The sequence below is a fragment of the Malaclemys terrapin genome, chromosome 1, assembly GCF_027887155.1.
Source record: "Malaclemys terrapin pileata isolate rMalTer1 chromosome 1, rMalTer1.hap1, whole genome shotgun sequence".
NCBI classification, from domain to species: domain Eukaryota; kingdom Metazoa; phylum Chordata; order Testudines; family Emydidae; genus Malaclemys; species Malaclemys terrapin.
The window spans coordinates 345652186-345673406 of record NC_071505.1 but is presented as its reverse complement, the minus strand read 5'-3'; the positions used below and the strand labels follow the sequence as shown (position 1 = coordinate 345673406).

Here is a 21221-nt window from a genome sequence, read left to right as displayed (position 1 = left end):
TTGCGTAGCTAAGGTCAACTTACCGCGGTAGTGTAGACATAGCCTTAGAAAGCCAATAGCCATTTAAAGATTATGATGTGGAGAATCGGCAGCAGCCCAAGGGAGGCTGCTCCAATCGTCCCCTCGGTTAAAAATCAGCCCCTTATCGCAGGGATCCAAATTGTGAGCAGAGCAACTGAATGAAAAACCAGTGGATTTTTTAATTCCAAGAATCTTACTGGACTGAAAAAAATTCAGACAATACAACTTTTGGTGGGACTGATCCAGCTGCCTTGAGGAGATGTGGTTTCATACCCTTGTTTTGCCGCACACATCTAGATTACCCCAGAGGGGTATTACAGATAAATGCAGTTCTATCGTTTCTGACCATCTGATCTGAAGCCAGTGCAGCTCGTCCACATCAACTCGACAATCTGAATGCCTGTTAGATCGATTGTGGCCCACAGAACGTGGGTTTTGAGTACAACAGAGGGTATGTCTCTGCTGCACTCAAAGCTGTGACTGCTGCCAGGGGCGCTGGAACAATTTGGATAGTGGGGGTGCTGAGAGCCGCTGAACCGAACTGTAAACGCTGGATATGATGGAAAGCACTTCAAGCCAGGGGGTGCAGCAGCACCCCTACTTCCGGCACCTAGGACTGCTGCCCGTATAGATGTACCTGAGTTAGCTTTGATCACGCTAGCTCAAACCATATGAGAGAAGTTGTGGCAGGGCAGACTGCCTAAACCCACCTGAGCTACTGGGTCTGCTCCTGTTACTCAAACTAGATGGATCAAAGTAGCCCAGTTACGTCTAGACTGCAATCAAAGGTTTGACTGCAGCACACGTAGACATAGCTGGAGTCACTGGTGGAGGACCGCCTCTGGGTCTCATGTTTATAGCAGGAGCATTTCTGGTGGCAGGCAGAAGCCGCCAGGGTGGCATGTGAAGAAGCCAGCATGGGTTGTTTGGGAGCTACTTTGAGGCAGCTTGACAAGCAGTTCCCCATAGCTGGGTAGGAAACAGAGTTCAGAGTCAGCAGTTGGCCAGGGTCAGAGGAGAAGATTTGAAAATCCTTCCTGTGAGACTAGAACTGTGCTAGAAACTAACATTGCCCACAGTTGCCTGCTTTGATGACCAGAATGGGGGGGAGGGACAATCACGGCCAGGACTGGGAGTCAGTGTGCTTGGACGAGTCCCTTAAACCCCAGTGCCTCAGTTTCCCCTTTATGAAGTGTTGAATACTGACCTACTGCATGCGGGGAGTTGAAAGCTGCTTGGATTGCCCTGTTATTGCACAGCCTAGCTAAGACTAACTATTTCATTGATAGGCCCTAAGGGGAAGCTGGCCTTGAATTCTGAACTCCAAGTACCCCCATCAGGTGGTCACTTTGCCTTCAACGAGGACGGGTGAGGGCAGCTGTGACAGGTTGGGGGCTTGGTTTAGGCAGAGTGAGGAGACCTGAAGGCAGCAGCGCAGAAGTAAGGGTGGCCTGGGATGGTATTACCACCCTTACTTCTGCACCGCTGCTGGCGGGGCGCTGCCTTCAGAGCTGGGCGCCTGGCCAACAGTCACCGAGCTCCAAAGGCAGTGCAGAAATGGTGGTTGCAATACCACAATCCTCCCTAAAATAAACTTGTGACCACCCGAAACTCCCTTCCAATTTGAGAAACGCTGGTCTCCCCCGTGAAATCTGTATAGTAGAGGGTAAAAGCACACAAAAGACCAGATTTCACGGGGGTAGACCAGATTTCACGGTCCGTGACATGTTTTTCATGGCTGTGAATTTGGTAGGCCCCCCCCCCCCCCCCCCCAAGTATGAATTATACCAGGGCAGTAGCGTAACTAGGGGGGCAGCGGCCGCTCCCCCTGAGCGCATTCCCCAAAAGTGGCGCCTTTTTAACTCACAAAAAAAAAAAAAAAAAAACGTGCCACCCGCTGTGGCGCGGTCTTCGGCGGCGGGACCTTCACTCACTCCGCGGGGCTTCGGCGGTGAGTCCTTCAGTGCCGCCGAAGACCCAGAGCACCGCCCCGTCCGTAAAAGCGCCGCGCGCTTTTTAATTCACTCACAAAAAAAGGTGCCACCCGCTGCGGCGCTTTTACTCCCCCGGTGGCGCTTTTACTGACGGGGCGGCACTCTGGCTCTTCAGCGGCGGGCCCTTCGCTAGCTCCGGGTGTCTTCGGTGGCACTGAAGAACCCGCCACTGAAGCCCCGCGGAGCGAGTGAAGGTCCCGCTGCCGAGGTGCTGCCGAAGACCCGGTGAGTACAGGCGCCACAGCGGGTGGTACCTTTTTTTCTGATCACTCCACCTGACTACGCCACTGTACCTGGGGCGTTCGTCACCGCCATTCGGCTGGAAGGCTTGGCGTTTATAAGACGAGCTCATCGCAGAGAGGTCAGGGAACAAGTCAACAGTGCAAGGTGAGGGAGTCGGACAGTCCCGGCAATGGAGATGGGTTGTTCGACACGTCTACTAAATCACAGCCCATCGCATGGGGTGTGACCACAACTCAGGCCATTAACTGGTTCCAAGCTCCATTATGCTGGATGACGAGACCAGATCCTCCTGGCAGACCCTGCCAGCTCCTCCCCCAAGATCTCCACACAAGCTCGTGGGATGTGGCTTGGAAAGAAGGGACAGAGGAGACTGGGAGGGTTGGATGAATGTATTTTATCTATGGTGGCAAAAAAAATAATAATAATTAAAACACAAAGGTTCAACCATGTAAAAACAAGTGGTGTTAGAAACAGCCAGTCCTGCGAGCAGAGCCTCAGACCCGGTGGCCACAATTCGTTGCTGGGCTTCCTTTAAAAATACAACTCAGCCCTGCCCCACCCTGAAACTAACGATGATCGTCGTGGGAAAGCTTTTAAACCAATGCTACGTGGGGTGAATTTCCAATGTGTCACTGTGAACGCAACCATTTTCCCCGCCCCCAACCGATAACGCAACAGGTGGCAGCTAGGTACAAATACTGCAATCTGCCCTGACTGAAGAGCCAGGAGGCCGCGCTGCCCCTACTCCTTCCCCGGGCCGCTCCAGTGACTAGAGAGATTCTTCCCTTTGTGGTCAACACTGTGCAATAAAGGCTTCCTATGTGATAAAGCCCCTCCCCCCAACCCATCTACACTGGCCTGGCCTGCCTCACCCCACCCACACCAGAGAAAGGGAAGGCCTGGAGCAGGCTGGCCTTTTAAGTGGTGGTTATTGTCTCCTTTGTGATTAGTCGGACATCTGGGCTATGTACAAGTTCCGTAGCGGCGAGACGCCGATTGGAGGGAGGAAAAAAAGCAAAGAAAAAAAACGAGTGAAAGAGGTGCTCTCGGGCGAGCGTGCTCACGGGATCCCAAACTGTACAACCAGTTCTTCTTTCGCGTCCACTCGGATCTGCGAGAGCGCACTGAAGGCATAGGCGGCTATCCGGGAGACCTGTGGGCAAGAACCAGGGGCAGCGGCGTGAGTGACAGCTTGGAGGGAGATCACTCACCTGCTAAAGCCATTACAGCCACTGCCTGCAGAACACAGAGAGAGAGTCTACACCCCGTCCCGAAGAGCCCCCCCATCTTAATCTCAGCAGACGCCGCTGACCAAGCCATTCTAGGCTGCGGCACATCGGAAGGGCAGCACGGGGGAAGTCGGCACTGCTCATGCTCCGGCCGCCCTCGTCTCAGCCACCTTTTCCCTGGGAAGCGCCATTTATTGTTAGACTGCTCCAGCCCAGAGGCAGGGAGCCCGGCTGTGAGCTCCCAGCGCAGAGATCACCTTTCCCCTTCCTGACGCACGCATGTGATCCAATAACATTCACATGCTGCCACAGTAAAGGCAAACAAAACAAGCGATACCATTGGCGGCGGCAGCACCTGGATCGCCCCACAAAGCTCTGATTGGGGAAGCCCCACTGCACCCTCCTCCCCATCCCCCACCTTCCAGCTATGGCAACTGAAGCAGGGTTTCCACGTAGCTACCGGCCCAAGAGGCCTTCAGAGCTCCCTAGAACCAAGGGAGAGGAGAACCCACCCAAGGCCTTAGTCACAAAGCTGACCGGATGCTCACTTTAAATTCTGGGGCTCGCAGCAGTTTTAGAGCCTTCTACTGGTGGTTAGTGGAGCTGGTCAGAACAAGTGTCCCTCCCGCCCCCTGGAAAAATTCAACTGTGCCGGAAACCAGAGTGAACGTTCTATTGTGTCAACCTGAATGAAAACACTTCCATTTGTCAGACCAAATCACCACGTTGGTTTCAAGTCAGTTTAACATTAGACTGGGTCCATCTGAACAGCCTTGTGGGAGTTACAGTTTGGGTGCCTCCTGACTCCATTGTCTCCAGGGGATGGCTTGCCTGGTGTGACTACATTTCCCATGATGCATCAGACTTCCCTCTTGCTGACCCATTGTGATGCATCTTGGGAAATGTAGTCCAGCCAAGGAGTTCATCCCATAGAGGAAAATGGGAGTACAAGCTACTCAAACTACAACTCCCATGGACACTGTGGCAGCTCAGAAGAATGTGGTTTAGCCTCAGAACAGAATTAAAAGAAACATCCTGATTCGGGAATTGCAAACATTGTGTTGATCAAAAAGTGTCACATAACGTTTAGACATTTCTGAATGGAAAGTTTTGGTTTTCAGGTGTTTGACTTTTTAGCAAGAGCTGAAGTTGCCCACAGAAAGCAGACATTTGCTGCAAAACAGTGTTTTTTACCACTAAACACAATCGTGATTTTTGGCAGGAGCTTTTAGACAGCTCCAGTGGTAAGCCACACTGACCCCACATCACACAAAACTAGCAGACAGCTCAGTGCCTGGAGGCTCATTTTAGAGAGCCTCCAACCACCACTAAAGGCAGAGAGACCCCCCAGGTGATGGGATCTTGGACCCAAACTCAAGAGGTGTGCTCATTATGGACACTACATCCCATGGCAGCTTGCCACTCCGTTGGAGCTACGTTTCCAAGAAACAGCAGCAACTTAGTTTGAAACATTTTCCCACAGATAATCTAAGCGTTTCATCCCAAGGGCGTTACAAACTTACAAGCTTTCCCTAGGGAGTGCATTCACGCACTACAAGCATGCAGCCCCCTCTGGAGTGGGATGGGGGAGCTATTTAGAGCTGCATAGAACAGCGCAGGACAGGAGGGGGACAATGTATCCAAATGGAACTGGAAGCAGTTGCCAGAGTTGGAATTCGCCCTAGACATCGGCGCCAACACTCACACGGCCCATCTTTTGTCAAAGCCACGGCGTTTATATCTTATCCCCAAGGAGATGTCTCCAGCAGCACAGCGCCTCTTACTCCGTGCTGGAGGACTGATTCAGCACTGACACGCAACAAATGCTGTCTCCTGAGACGGCACCACCATTTGTTCCCGGCCAAACCCTGGTGAGGTAGGAAATCTGCTCAGAGCAGAGCCCGAGGTGGGACGGGCTCAGCGTGTCTATAGTTCTCGAAGTCCTGGCTAATCTGGCCCATTGCTTCGCTGGACTGAGGGCAAGAGGGCTCAGTGGAAGAAAGTCTGTCTACATTCCTGAACCCTGGCCTTTCACAAGCCAGCACCTCGCTCCTGCTAGCCAGCCTCAGCTGGTGGCAAGTAGCAACAGGGCTTAGAAAGGAGAGACTGTGGTTTCCTAGTGTGCTTGCTCCTAAATACAGATCAAGAGAGATCTATAGGCACTACGCAGCAGGCATGCTGGGGGGCACTGGCAGTGCACGGTGATTTACTGAGCGAGCTGGGAAGGGGATAAAACCCGCCGAGCGGCGAGGCAGCTGGAGTACCGTTACTCCATGCATGGACGCATGGGCAGGCTCACTTTAAAATGCGAATGTGTCTGTGGGGGGCCAGGATGTTTTTACATGCTCCTCTGGGCCCAGGTAGCACAGGAACAGCTGGCGTCATCCTGCTTTACCAGGCAGCCTGATGTGGCCGATGGAGGTTTGCGCGGACACCATGGCGTTCGTATCACACGGGCTCGCGTGTTCTGACCGAGGCAGCAATGGAACTGCTGGCCGGGAAGGCATTAAAACAGGACCGGCGTAACTCTGCCAGCTCCAAGTCACACACAGGGAGCAGGTCCGAGGCGCTGACTAGCGACCACAGCGTTTTTCCTCTTCGGCCCGTTGGGCCAATCCAGCTTTGGGGCCTGTTCCTTCTTGTGCATCAGCAAGAGAATCGTTTGCCCAGTTCCCGTTACACTTGTGCAAACCCACTGACCGCACCGGACTCTGCTCAGCCTGCATCAGCGGAGAAGAGGCACAAGGAGGAAGGAGCCCACGTCGGTGCTCACATCCCAGGGCAGTTTGTGGCGACAGCAGTCGGAGACGTCTAACTTTTCAACTGCACAAATCTGACCTGCAGCGGAAGGGAACCCTGAGGCTACGGTGCCACTTTTACAGTCAGAAGATCCACATTTAGAAGTTTGGAGGGAGAAGCGGGGGGACACACGACAGGAGGGATGAGCAGAAACAGGATCTGTAGCGCCCGCACAAAGCATCTAAAGAGGAGCAGGGCCACCACCCGTACTGGGGTGGTGTAACCAGCAGGGAAGGAGTGGAAGGTTTGGCTTTCACGTAGTAAAACTAGGAACGGGATGAAACTAAGCAAAGGAAAATTGAGGCAGAGGGAAAGCTTGCCAAGAGCAAGATCTCTGGGACAGGGGAATCATCTTCCAAGGTGATCCCCAGTGCTTGGAGAGTTAGAACTGGACAGACCCCAGGGGGAAGTGGCAGGGAGCCACTCAAAGATCTTTGGTATCCCTGCCCCAGGCTCCTCACCTGCTGTAAGTCTGGATAGGGGACAGTCTCGCTCGCTAGCACTTGATGCGGTTGGCTGGTCAGAGACGGCAGAGGCGGGAGCTTCTTCCAGTGCGTCAGGTTGTTACTCAGCATTGCCAGTCGCGTGCTAGAGCCAGGGGAGAGCAGAGAGCCAGCAGTGAGCTCCCAGCGGGCAGAGTCCCCTGCAGTGCAGTCAGCCCCCCCCGCCCCCCCGGTAACACAGAACTGACCGCCCCCTCTGCAGGGCAGTCCGAGGCAAAGGAGGCTGACTGCACTCACACAATGCGGGGACAGGCCCAGGAAGGGGATCGTTGGGGGGCATCGCACACCCAACCAGCCTTCCAGCTGTGGAGGGGGCCCACTTGGATCCTCCCAGTCTTTCCCTCAGACAGAGAACACAGACATACTTCACGCAGGAGCAATGTTTAAACATCCCAACACCCGGCACGAGGCCTGTCCCGAGGGCCAGCCAAGCGCAGCTGCCGAATACCCAGTTCATTAGGGTGGAGCTAGATGGCTCAGGAATCTGAGGGCCTTTGCTTCCATCAGAAAGACGCCCAGTAGAGCTGGGCTTGAGCGTCAGTGGGTTGGACAGAGGTTGATGGAAGACAGCAGGGCCTGGGTCTCATCAGTATCAGAGCCCGCTGTAAAGGGCCCAAGAAAGACAGGCCAGTGCAACCTTTGGCTTCTTCAACATGAGGCCGGGTGGGTGAGGATGCTAGATGGGAGGGCCCCTTTCCCCTCCATCACCTGCCATACGTTAGGTTTTGCTGGCACTTTTAGATGTCTCCCCACTACCCTGGGGCCCGACACACAGCTGGGATTCCCTGGCCAGACACCCACTGCTCCCCACGGTGCCTCGGGAGTGAATAACGGCTGGAACGCAGGGCGCATTACACCCCCAGTTCTTCCACCTACAACCAGGCAGCCCTGGATCCAGTCACCCCACCCCGGGACAGTCCTTTACCTGTATTGCCTGGCTCTGTCCATGTACTCATGCTGCTCCATTCCCTGGGAATCTGCAGCCGACACATCAATGATGTTACTGGGGAAAGATACAAGATGCAGGTTCGGCTGTTAGTGGGTGACTCTCGTCTCCTGCCCCAACACCCTGAGACATCACGGCCCACCCACGCCCTTGGATCAAACCCTCACCAGTGCAGAGAGCCAGGCACCACAGTTGGTGAATACCCTCCCCTTTGAAGATGGAGGCAGCAGCCCCACGCCCTGACATCGCTGATGGGACGGGGCAGCTTGGTTCGGTTATGAACCAAGGGATGATGGCCTAAGCCCTGCAGTAAGTGGGATACTGGGAGGAAACACAAGGAGGAAGGTGCAAGAGGGGAGGTCTCCTGATTCATACTGAGAAAGCAGGACAATCGGCTCGTTATCCTAGGTGCCTGTACGTGAATGCGAGCACCCTGCGAAACAACCAGGAAGAATTCCAAGTCCTGGCACAGTCAAGGAACTATGCTGTGATTGGAACAACAGAGACTTGGTGGGGTAACTCACATGACTGGAGCACTGTCATGGATAGGTATAAACCAGGGGTGGGAAAACTACGGCCCATGGGCCACATCTGGCCCGTCAGGCCTTTAAATCTGGCCCTTGAGCTCCTGCTGGGGAGCGGGGTCAGGGGCTTGCTGCGCGGCTCCTGGAAGCAGCGGTACATCCCCCCTTCAGCTCCAACACACAGGGGCAGCCAGGGGGCTCTCCGCATGCTGCCCCTGCCCCAAGCACCACCCCCTGCTCCCATTGGCTGGGAACCACTGCTTCTGGGAGCTGCGGGGGCGGCGCCTGCAGACAGGGCAGCGCGCAGAGCCGCCCGGCCACACCTCCGCATAGGAGCCGGAGGGGGGACATGCCACTGCTTCCAGGAGCTGCTTGAGATAAGCACTGCCCAGAGCCTGCACCCCTGAGTCCCCCACCCTGCACCCCAACTCCCTGCCTCAACCCAGAGCCCCCTCCTGCCCTCCGAACCCCTTGATCCCAGCCCGGAGCACCCTTCTGCACCCCAAACCCCCCAGCCTGCACAGACCCACCCCATCGGTTGGGGAGGTCCTGCTTTGAGCAGGGGGCTGGACTAGATGACCTCCTGAGGTCCCTTCCAGTCCGGATAGTCTAAGATTCTATGAAGCTAAGTGTCTCCAAGTGGCACGATAGTCGGCTGAATCGCACCAAGACCCATTCCAGTCCACGAGCTCACTGCGTGGACGCGTCACTGAGCCGCCTGTACATCTCATTAGCTTTGGAGTCAGACTCAGCCGAGAAGGCTAAAGCACTGGGAGTCAGGAGACCTGGGTTCTACTCCAGCCTCTAACACGGCCTAGTGCTGTAACCTTGGGCACGTCACTTAACCTCTGCCTCAGCTTCCCAACTGTAAAGTGGAGAGAGATCCTCCTCTCTCCCTTACAGGGGTTGTGAGGAGTAAGTGCTTTGAGATCCTCAGATGGAAGGTGCTACGGTACAGATGGGCAGTGACGAGCTCCCACTCTCTAGTTCCTTACTAAGAGGGAGCCGAGCACCAAGGCTTAGTCCCTGACGTCCTCTTAGCAGCAGGGCTTCTCTGCCGCCTGCAGCTAGTGCGGAAAGCAGAGGGATGCCGGTGACCATATTACGCCCCCCAGCCCCTGCATTGGCAGCCTGGCAGCTGGGGGTGCTGTAAACCAAGGACAAGCTTTGGTTTGAGCCAGGACCATCTTCAGATTCCCTCCATTTCACGGATGGGCTGGGAAGAGTTAAGCAACTCGCCAAGGCCAGAGGGGCTCAGGGGTTCCTGCCTCCCAGACCTCATTAGTTCTCGCACCATGGCCAGGACTGTGGAAGAGAGTCACAGATCCAGGCCACCACCACCATCCAGTCCAACCTCCTGCAGGAAGCAGGCCAGAGAATCCCGCCCAGTGATTCCTGCAGAGAGCCTGCTCTTGGGGGACCGTGAGCGCCTGCGTGAACAGCACAGAGCCCAGCTCAGCCACTCGGCTGCCTTATCCCCCCATGGTAGCTGGGGATCCAGCGAGTAAACCCTGCTTACCAAGCCAAAATGGTCTAGAACCTTCAGTGACTACGCTCCGGAGCTATAAAATCCTCCCCCAGACACAGTGCGACGAGCCAAATCAGCCCTAGTTTTGTAGCCCACAATGGAGTTGTATTTGATGCATTGTCTAGAGTTGTTGCTTTTGATGGTAAAGCACCTTGGAGTCTACATTATAGCTAGACTGATACACAGATGGGCATCTCTGCTGGGTTAGAACTCCCTTCCATACACTCAAGGAGCTCGGCCGCCTATTAGCATAGTCTGTGACAGGTGTTTGTCATCATCAGAGTCAGGCACTACACATTCCATAGACTTGGTCTGACCCAGCTTGGAAGACTGTGTTACAGTTAGAGGGGAAGTTACAGAGAACTGTAGGGTCTCTGCACAATTTCTATGTTCTGTGCAATTTAAGCTTCTATAAAGTAGTAAGGATGCCATTCTGAAGCAGAGCAGGTTGGGCTTGTGTAAAGTATATATAACAAATGGAAGAAAGGGGATGTTGAGAGTAATGAATATAAATCAGAAGTTAGGAATTGTAGACAATTGATAAGGCAAGCCAAGGGGAAAAAAAGGAGAAGTCTATGGCCAGCAGAGTTAAGGACAGTAAGAAGGATTTTTTTAAAAATATATTAGGAATAAAAAGAATCCTGACAATGGTACTGGTCAGTTACTAGATGGAAATAGTAGAGTTATCTATATTAATGCAGAATAGGCAGAGACGTTCAATAAATACTTCTGTTCTGTATTTGGGGGAAGAAAGATGATGCAGATAATACACTGTCCATTCCACTAGTATCTCTGGAGTATGTTAAACCAGAAGCTACTAAAGACAGACCCTTTAAAGTCAACAGGTCCAGATAACTTGCTTCCAAGAGTTTTAAAAGGTCTGGCTGAGGAGTTCGCTTTCAGTAAGTCTTGGAGAACTGAGGACGTTCTAGAAGACTGGAAGAAAGCTAATGTTGGGCCAATTTTTAAAAAGGGTAAATGAGATGACTTGAGTAATTATAGGACTGTCAGCCTGACATCAATTCTGGGTAAGATATTGAAGCAGTTGATACGGGACTCAACTAATTATGAATTGAAGGAGGGTAATGTAGTTAGTGCAAATCATCAGTTCAGAGAAAATAAATCTTGTCAAACTAATTTGATATAAAAGACATTACAAAGTTGGTTGATAAAGGTAATAACGTTGACATAAGATACTTTGACTTTATGCCGCACGACATTTTGATTACAAAACTACATTTTGAGACCTAATGCGGAATGGTCATTGAGCAGGTGTGTTTCCAGTGGACACAGTACTCTAGCTGAGGCTTCACTACTGCTGGGTCGAGTGGGACAATTCCCTACTGTCTCGTACATACAACACTCAAGAATTACATTAGCCTTTTTTCAGAGTAACTGCAATACATTGTTGACTCATTCAATTTCTGATCCCCCATAACCTTCTAGGATCCTTTTCAGCAGCACTACCACCAAGCCAGTTAGTCGCTTTTTGTAGTTATGCATTTGATTGTTCCTCCCTACGTGCAGGACTTTGCACTTGTCTTTACTGCATTTCATCTTGTTGATTTCAGACCAATTCTGATTTGGAAAGGCCCTTTTGCATTCTAACCCTGTCCTCCAAAGTGCTTGAACTCCTCCCAGCTTGGTGTCCTCTGGAAATTTTATAAGCATACACACTACTCCAGTATTCAAGTCATTAATGAAAATATTGAGTAGTACCGGGCCCCATGACTGAACCCTACGAGACCTCACTAGATAGCAGTCCTCCCATTTTGACAATGAACCACTGATAACTACTCTGAGTATGGTCTTTCAAACACATGTTGTGTCCCACATTATAGTAATTTCATCTAGACCACATTTCCCTGGCTTGCTTATGAGAATATCATGTGGGGCTGTGACAAAAGCCTTACTGAAATCAAGATCTACCACCTCTACTGCTTCCCTCCCCATCCACTAGGCCAGTCACTCTGTCAAAGAAGGAAATTAGGTTAGGTTGGCATAATCTGTTCTTGACAAGTCCATGTTGGCTATTCCTTATAATCCTATTTATACTCTAGGTGCTTACAAATGGATTGTCTATTAATTTGTTCCAGTATCTTTCCAGGTATTGAAGTTAAGATGACCGGTCTATAATCCTCCAGGTCATTTTTGTTCCTCCCTTTGAAAACCAGGACTATATCTGCCCTCTTCCTGTCCTCTGGGATGTCACCCGTCCTCCATAAGTCCTCAAAGATGATTGGCAATGGTTCTGAGATTGCTTCAGCTATTACCCTATGGTGAATTCCATCAGGCCCTGCCGACTTGAATACATCTAACTAGTCTCTAACCTGTTCTTTCCCAGACCAGTGCCCTATTCATCGGTCAATGCGACTTCCCCTATAGGTGTCAACCTCTCCCCATCTCCCATTGGCTACATAGAGAAACTGAGCCACAGACAGGTTGACATACTCAAGACCACACAAGTCAGTGGCAGAGGTGAGACCAGAACCTACATCCTGGCTCCAACCACAGCATGCTAGGATGACGTGTCCCGATGGTATTTTGACACCAAACTAAGTGACTTGCCACAGAGGGACGTGGGTATAATGTCCGAGCACTCAGCCATCTGTTAGCATTCAGCTTCCCTGACGCGGCAGAGGAAAGCACCCCATTGGCACATGCCCTGGCGGCTGCCGGAACAGGCCCCTCCACCACTGCCCCACAAGCTGGCATACACCTCTACCCCACGAGCAGGGGCACGGCTCTAGGCTGCGACTTACGTGGCCGTCTTGGCGAGGATGGACGACAGCATGGCCTGCTCATCCGTGCGGGCTGACGGGACACTGTGATAGTTTTGTTCAGCTCCATTTAACACCTTGTTGGGGGGGCTGACAGGCTCCAGCAGCCGCTTCGTCTCCTCTTCCTGGTGGGGAGGAAGGGGAGTAGGAGAATCAGCTCTGGTTTCAGAGGAAACTCACCTGTTCCAGACATGAGTAACACCTTAGATCCCGAAGCAACCCTCCCAGGGCCGCTTGAATGGGTTACTTTATACTAAGGACATTTACATTTGGATTACACCGACCACCCCAACATGTCCAATGCCTCTCTCCTTGCCCCCAGAATCACTTTGCCATTCTACCTCCTGCAGGAGCCATTTTCTCTAGCAGCCCCCAAGACCTGTTTCAGTGGCAGGAAGAAAGCTACTCTCATGCTTTCTGGGTACCTGGAGATCTTTGCAATCCACACCAGTGCGACTGGAAAAAACAGGCTGCCCCCACTGCCAGTAATGAACCATGCAGTCCCCAGGGAGGCCTGATAAACACGGTGATCATCTAGTCCAGTAGTTCTCAACCACTCAGCACACAGCTGTGGCCCATGTGACGTCCTCCAGGCCATACAGATAGTATATATATCGTGTGGATGTGGCCCACATAACTCAGGGAGCTGCATATGTGGCCCATGATGGTAAACAGGTTGAGAACCACTGATCTAGTTTCACCGCCTGCATAAGACAGGCCAGAGAACTGCCCCAAAGTAATCCCTAGAGCAGATCTTCTAGAAAACCAGCCAGTCTTGATTTAACTGCCGCCAGTGATGGAGAATCCACCATATCCCTTGGTAAGTTGTTCCAATGGTTAATCGCTCTCACAGTTCTAAATTTACCCCTTATTTCCAGTCTGAATCTGTCTAGGAGGCTACAGGAGCAGTCGTGGCCAGCCAGATGGGATGTTACAGACAATCACTGCTTATCTACGCCACGCAGGGGGGCAGTGATCTGGAGTGAGCTACACGAGAAGAGGTTTTGGCCGGTATAACTACACCCACACTCTTTTGCTAGGTCGATACTAGAGCTTTCGCCTGTGTGAAGTGTTGTTTAATAAAATCATCACCCCTCTAACAGACATCACTGAATCAGCACTTGTAGATCCGTCTCAGCCAGTGATTTGAGGCGAAAGGGGTCAGCTGACAGCTCTGGAGACTCAAGTCCAGTACCCACAGCTCAGATACAGCACGGCATCAAGAGAGCAAACCTCCCACCCCCTGTTCAATGGATGTGTCCCCACCTGGACGGAGATCGTCGACTTAGAATCCTAGAATATCAGGGTTGGAAGGGACCTCAGGAGGTATCTAGTCCAACCCCCCACTCAAAGCAGGACCTAATCCCAACTAAATCATCCCAGCCAGGGCTTTGTCAAACCTGACTTGCTTCACCTAAGCTAACAGATGGTTCTAACTTTCACTGAGCACCTGGGCTGGGGGCTTACAAACGAAAAGCTCCACTAGCCCCATGTCAGTCCAGTCCTTGCGCCAGCCACGTTGCTGGCACCGATGTGGCTTCTAGGAAAAGCCTGTTGGACCAGACCAGCTGGCCAGGCAGTCCCAGCCTGTACAGCGACAACCAAAGCTCCAGCAGCCAGATTCCCCTCTCCTGCTAGGCTCAGAGGGACGCGGCGCGGCAGTGATCTGGAAGCACTATCCAGTACAGGGTTGCCAATTTTGGTTGGCTGTATTTCTGGAGGTTTCATCACATGACAGTCTTTAATTCAAGATTAATCTTTAATTCCTGGAGACTCCAGGACAATCCTGGAGGGTTGGCAGCCCTAACAGTACAGGACCCAAGTTCCCTGTAAGCTGCGCGGCCGTGCAGCAGACTTCTTAGTGTCACGCAGGCGCTCAGGGAACCCACCCAGGGGACCTGCTGAGGCCAGGGGAGGAGTGCCCCTTCTCCGCCCCCAACCTAGCCGGTCCCCAACCTGCTGGAGCTGGGGCGGCCCGGCCCCAGCCACCACCGGGGCACCCCTCCCCTGGCCTGCACCTGCCGGGAGAGGAGTGCCTATCGTGCAGCCCCAGCCACGGAGCTGCCGCAATGTGAAGAGGGACCTCTTCCCCCCCCCCGAGCTCAGGTGCTGCTGTGTGGAGAGAGAGCTGAGGGGGGAGTCCTCTCTCCCTGCCGTAGCCCCAGAGCACCCTCCTGCACCCCAAACCCCTCATCCCCAGCCCCACCCCAGAGCCCACACCCCCAGCTGGAGCCCTCACACCCCTGCACCCTAATCCTTTGCCCTAGCCCTGTCTTCCCCCCCACCCCACCCCCACACACACACTGAACCCTTCGGCCCCACCACATGAATTTTGTTATGGTGCACCAATATTGCGGTGAGGTGTCACACATTGCACCATTGGTGCAAATAACAAATTCATTCCGCACATAGGTGGGAAAAATTAGAGGGAAAGACTGTACAGGACCCAAGAGGAGGGGAGGGGAGATCCCTCCCGGCATATAAAACCGCATCATAATCCCAGATCTCGCATTCTCCAGGGAAAACGGCTCTAGGAAGCACAGACTCTCACACGGAGACATTTCCTCCTTCCTCGGAGGCTTCCTAAGCAGGCAAACACAGATTTAAAAAAAGGTTTATGTCAATATTAAAAAATAACCCTATTTAAAATGAACTGTGAAATTATGACAATTTACCACCTAACAAACAGCACGTTTGCTGCCAAACTCAAACCACTGAGCTGGTGGAAATCACCGGCGAAGCACCTGGAACCAGAGTTGGCTGAAGCGTTAAACCAGCTTTTGACAGCAGTCGCCTCTTGTGGAGATGCAGAGAGAAAATTCTCATCAGTTCATTCAATTAATGCAGTTCAATGATCAGCTCATTCAAAGTCCAGAAACCTGTTGGGGGTTGGAAAGGCAGAAAGCTTGTTTTCCCTCTGCCCGTCTCGGAACAGAAACAAGGTGAGAGAGATGAGACCAGACCTGCCGGCTTTAAAAACTTGCAGAACAGGGTGACCAGGAAATAAATTTGTTAGTCTCTAAGGTGCCACAAGGATTCCTCGTTGTTTTTTCAGTGGCTACAGTTAATACCATATTTCCTTTCATTAAAAGGACCTTTAAGTGCAAAAGTTGTTTTGACACTTATTTTTCCTCTTATGTATCCAGGATATTCAAAGTAGTTTTGCTGAATACAAACAATTTGAAAAGACTGTTTATGGAATTAACTGAATTCCAATTTCCATCCAAATGCAGCTCGACACAGATAAAAATGAAGTAGCGTTATTCACTAGCTTCTAGTATAACAGAGTAAAAACTAGGACACCGAATAAACTGATGTTAAGCTATAGAACTGCTTAAATAAGTGTGTCGAGAGAGTATAGCCAAAAGTACCAAGTTCTACCAGTCAACAAGCATCAGCCTCTTTTGGCAAAGAACTCAAAAATACAAATGCAAAGCAAGGACTATAGGCTAGGACTATAACAGGGTTTAAAAGAGAACTAGATAAATTCATGGAGGTTAAGTCCATTGATGAGTATTAGCCAGCATGGGTAAGGAATGGTGTCTCTAGCCTCTCTGTCAGAGGGTGGAGATGGATGGCAGGAGAGAGATCACTTGATCATTACCTATTAGGTTCACTCCCTCTGGGGCACCTGGCATTGGCCACTGTCGGTAGACAGGATACTGGGTGGATTGACCTTTGGTCTGACCCAGCATGGCCGTTCTTATGTACTTACGATGATTTAAAGTTTCCTGCTTGCTGATTGACGTGAATCCAGCCCGTTTCTAAGGCTCATTCTAGCTTGGATACAGAACAGTGTGCCCCACCAATGGGCATGACTAGGGGCCAGCTCCCGAAACACGTCCAGACGCTGCGTAGGCCGTTCCCCGAAGTGAGGCCTTTAGGGAACACAACTGTTGAAGACTCTCGGCTAACCTGCGAAGGTTTGATAGCAGCCATGTTTGGTGCAAGTCCCAGTTACATCAGCTGCTTCCCCACATGGGCCAACAGCTATTTAAAGAAATGATGAGTGTTCTGTCGGCTGCTCTGGAGTGATTGTGCAGTCGAGGGCGGCGTGCCTGCTCTCCGCTACGGTGTTTTACTCTGATTGGGACCAGCCCATCGCACGCTCAGCGCTCTCAATTAGAACGTAAAGACGCCCCAACCCACCCACAGCACCAGCCCAACAAGCAATGAACCAAGAGCCTCCCTTCCCTGCAGCCACCCCTGCCAGATCAGCCTTGCAGCCTGTGGCAAGTGCATCCCAGGGCCAGCAAGTGGGGGCCCCTCCCCAGAGACCCTCCACTGATTCAAATGGGTACGTGTCCCCCAGGGAGAGGAGGCCTCGCTTGTTGGCTGATCCAAGGCCTACAGCAGCGAGGAATGCAGCTAGTCGGAGTAGCCACTCCTGGAGTTAACAGGCTGTCTCGGGACCCTGTAATTCTTAGGCACATAAGCAGATCACAGAGTTAAGCAAACGCACCCACGTATCTGAGAGAAGCCTACGTCTATGCAAGGGAATGCATGGTGGGAATCTGAATCGGACCAGGGCAGTTACAGGCAATAAGACAGCCCTGTCTAGACTGAGGAGAAAGGTTGTCCTAGGGTCAGCCATGACCAGATTGTCCTAGGGTCAGCCATGATCAGATTGTCCTAGGGTCAGCCATGACCAGATAACACATTTTAGGGTGTTCAACTACTTACACCAGTTGTAAAGTAGTGTTTTAAAAGGGCTAGTTAACATGTTGGATGGTCTAGATAATAGTCCTGCCTTGAGTGCAGGGGACTGACCTAGAAGATCTCTTGAGGTCCCTTCCAGTCCTACAATTCTATGTTTTAAACATGACTGATTTCCTTAGCTCAGACAGGGCTTCCGACATTACACTGCAGAGAGTTCAGATGGCCAAGAGCATCTCGTTCTAAGGCTAGGCCTGGAGATAGCTGAAAGAAGGCTGGATAAAGCCCTAGTAAGTATCCAGCAAGGCCATCCTGCAGTCAGCAGGGGGCAGAACAGGCAGTTGTACTGCTGGTGTCAGATTAATCTGATTAAACAGAGACCAGAGCACAACCACAGAGCAATTCCACTCAGGGAGTGGGAACGATTAGACATGTACCTCACCTGGCAAAAACAACAAGGAGGCAGGAGACAGCCAGCTAGAAGCATTGGTAAGCTTTGAAGGGCGTACGGAATTTGGGGTGAGACACTATCGTCAGGAGTAGAGGAAAAACTGAAGAAAGGGAAATTTAAAGCGGGTGTCAGCCTGAGCTGCGAGACAAGATGCTGGAGAGCAGACTGCATGGAACAATCCGGCACTCACTGGGAGATAGAAATGGAAAAAGCCCATTGGGGTAACTGAATAGTTCATATCCAGCGACACCAACAATTGAGCTAATGGCCCCCTGGGTCCTTCTACCACTGGGAGTTAGGCAGCCTTGGACGGGACTGCCCCACATCCAGGTTCTCATGATCTTGTTGAAGGAAGCCAGGTTAATCAGCAGTGACTGGGCCTTTGGGCAGATCATAGAATATCAGGGTTGGAAGGGACCTCAGGAGGTCATCTAGTCCAACCCCCGCTCAAAGCACGACCAATCCCCAGATGTCCCACCCCTAGCAAGGGGAGAAGGGGAGCTATAATGACAGTACATTCCACCAAGGCACAGCTGCGCATAACTGATGAGCCAAGACCACCAAAAGGAGTGGCACAACCTACTCGTCAGGATTTTCATGACCTCAGGCCTCACGCCAAGCTTCCCCACGTCTCCGGGGATGGAAATCAAACACCAGAGGGGTCAGAATACACGCTGCCGTTCTAACTGGAAATGGACGTCTCACTCCTCTGCCTCGAGAGCCGCTGGGCCAGAGCTCCACACCCCCACTAGCAAGCGGATCGCGGGCTCCAGAAAAGGCCACTCAGCACTAGGAAGAGACACTGCCCCTGAGCTGCTCCTGTGGAACGCAATCCAAGCCCTTTTGCCAGCGCGGACTGTGGTCTGATTTGTTCAGCAGCCTCTGGCCCATCAAATCTGATGCAGCAAAACTCCTTCTGACGGTGTTCAGCTCTGGGAGGGGGAATCTCCCTCCCCTGGGGGACGGCGAGACCGACAGTGTAGTAACCACATCCCCAGTTTCTTCCTCCACTGACTTGGAGCTCAGTGCCCACACACACCATCCTTCACTCCCAGATCTCAGGCCTCACTGGGATCAGGCCTGTGTTGCTTGGGGCTGGGTGAGGAAAGGGAGGCAAGCGAGGGAGGGATTAAGCAATGGGCGAAGCAGAAAGCCCTGCGGCTGCCAGACAGCACGGCTGGGGTCGGGAAAGGAGAAGAGTGAAAAGGAGACTGGCCAGGCTGTGGCAGCAGCAAGGGGAGCAGAGGGGAGCCAGGCAGCGTTCACAGCACGTGGGACAGCAGCACCCTCTCGCCAGGAGCTCAGAGGCAGAGCGGGCCCCCGCCAAGGGAACAATCGGGACGTCAGCGAGGCAGCCCCTCCGCCCAGAACGGACACCCGGGTGATCCTCAGCAACAGGCTGGGCCCGTTGTGTTCTGAGGGAGGGGAAGCTGGACACACCCACCCGTCTGCTTTTCCTTCCCTGCTCTCCCCTAAGACTCTTCTGACCGCCGCAGCGGGGCTCTCACCTGGCTTCCTCAGACCTCAATCAGTCTCTAAACCAACTGGCGCAGCCAAGGCCTTAGTTGCTGTGTGGAGCTGATTTTCTGCTCGGCAGTCTCTGCTCCAGAGGGGAGCTCAGGTTTCCTCTCCCCGCAGTTTCAATCTTGTTAGACAGCCAGGAGCACCTCGAGGGCTCACGCTGGCACTATCCCAGCCTCCCACCTCCTTCCCCAGGGAGCTCTGCCTTCGGAAAGGGCCTTTTAGAATATATAGAGATGTACCTATCTCCTAGAACTGGAAGGGACCCTGAAAGGCCATCAAGTCCAGCCCCCTGCCTTCACCAGCAGGACCAAGTACTGATCTTGCCCCAGATCCATAAGTGGCCCCCTCAAGGATCGAACTCACAACCCTGGGTTCAGCAGGCCAATGCTCAAACCACTGAGCTATCCCTTTTCTGCAGTCACTAGATAACCCAGCTCCAGCCCTGCGGCTTTTGCTGGGAAGGGTCCCTGGGAGGCCATTGCGGGGGGGGGGGGGGGGCTCAGTACGCTGGCGGCAGCATGTTTCACACCACGGATGAGTCTCATTCACTGTGCCCTAAATTATACAGACAGGTGACTTGGAAAAGCCAATTGCCAGTAGAAGACCCCCTGTCATTGGGGACAAGGCAGAAAGCTCCTCCAGTGACGAGAGGGGTGCAGAAATTCAGACGTATCGGACAGTGACTAGCCAGAGGCAGAGAGGAGATGGAGCCCAGGGAAAGCGCCCTCCTAGAAATCCCAGCAGCCGACTAACATGCGAGTCCTGCTGACTTCCCAGGTGAAGTATTTCCTAGGCGGGCCACAAGGGGGAGCTCGCTCGCACTTCTCTAAAAATGCAGCACAGCTTCCTTGATTGTAGGTGTCCTAGAACAGTGGTTTTCAAACTTTTTTCCTGGGGACCCAGTTGAAGAAAATTGTTGATGCCCGTGACCCAACGGAGCTGGGGATGAGGGGTTTGGGCTGTGGGAGGGGCTCAGGGCTGGGGCAGAGGGTTAGGGGGTGGGGGTGAGGGCTGCAGGGTGTGGGAGGGGGCTCTGGGCTGGGGGTCAGGGTGCAGGAGGGGGTCATAGCTCTGGGCTGGGGATGCAGGCTTGGGGTGGGGCCAGGAATGAGAGGTTTGGGATTCAAGAAGAGGTTCTGGGTTGAGGGCTTGGGCAGGGAGTCAGAGCTCTGGGCTGGGGTGCAGGCTCTGGAGTGCAGGAAGGGGTTCCAGGTTTGGGGGGCTCAGGGCTGGGAATTGGGGTGCGGGGCTGGGGCGTGGACTTACCTCTGGCAGCTCCCGGTCAAAGGCGTAGCAGCGGGTCTGGCTCCAAGGTGGAGGCGAGCAAGCGACTCCGTGCAACTCTTGCCCAGAAGCACCCCCCGCCCCCCCAGTTTCCATTGGCCAGTTGCCGGCCATTGGGAGTGTGGAGCCGGTGCTCGGGGCAGGGCGCGGAGCCCCGTGGCCCCCCTGCCTAGAAGCCAGACCCGCTGCTGGCTGCTTCTGGGATGCAGCACGGTGTCGGAACGTGTAGGCACTAGCCGGCCTTAGCCAGGCAGCACCGCCGATGGGACTTCTAACATCTCGGTCTGTGGTGCTCACTAGAGCATGGCGAGCCAGCGCCTTACATGCCGCGACTCAGCAGTGGGTTGCGACCCACGGTTTGAAAAAACACTGTCCTAGAACAGTATCTGAAGAAGTGAGGTTCTTACCCACGAAAGCTTATGCTCCCAATACTTCTGTTAGTCTCAAAGGTGCCACAGGACCCTCTGTTGCTTGTCCTAGAACAGGGGCTCTCAATCTTTTTCTTTCTGAACCCCCCCCACCACACCCCCCCTCCCCAACATTGCTCAAGCTTCGGCTTCAGCCCCGGGTGGTGGGGCTCAGGGACCTGCGCTTCAGCCCCATGCCGTGGGGCTTCGGCTTTCTGCCCTGAGCCCCAGTGAGTCTAATGCTGGCCCTGCTTGGTGGCCCTCCTGGAACCTGCTTGAGGCCCCCAACCCCGGTTGAGAAACACTGTCCTAGAATTTGGATCTCACTCTTT

At 53.0% G+C, this 21221-nt stretch overlaps 1 protein-coding gene across 1 annotated transcript; it reads right to left on the bottom strand.

Annotated features, from left to right (window-relative positions):
* Positions 1–2633: 2633 nt before the first annotated feature.
* On the bottom strand, positions 2634–20596 carry LAMTOR1 (late endosomal/lysosomal adaptor, MAPK and MTOR activator 1). The gene is made up of 5 exons (XM_054039552.1): positions 20465–20596; positions 12550–12692; positions 7715–7792; positions 6748–6874; positions 2634–3411 (listed from the first exon to the last, which is right to left on the bottom strand). Exons 1-5 carry the CDS (start codon positions 20594–20596, stop codon positions 3319–3321), a joined length of 573 nt encoding a protein of 190 aa, XP_053895527.1. The 3' UTR covers positions 2634–3318.
* Between the last annotated feature and the right edge of the window lie 625 nt (positions 20597–21221).

Coding starts and splice junctions, on each gene's coding strand:
- LAMTOR1 (XM_054039552.1), bottom strand. CDS start 20,596: ATGGCCGGCAACTGGCCAATGGAAACTGGGGGGGCGGGGGGTGCTTCT. Junction 12,693..20,464: donor TTGACCGGGAGCTGCCAGAG/GTAAGTCCACGC, acceptor CCTCCCCACCAG/GAAGAGGAGACGAAGCGGCT. Junction 6,875..7,714: donor GACAGAGCCAGGCAATACAG/GTAAAGGACTGT, acceptor CCCTGGCTCTAG/CACGCGACTGGCAATGCTGA.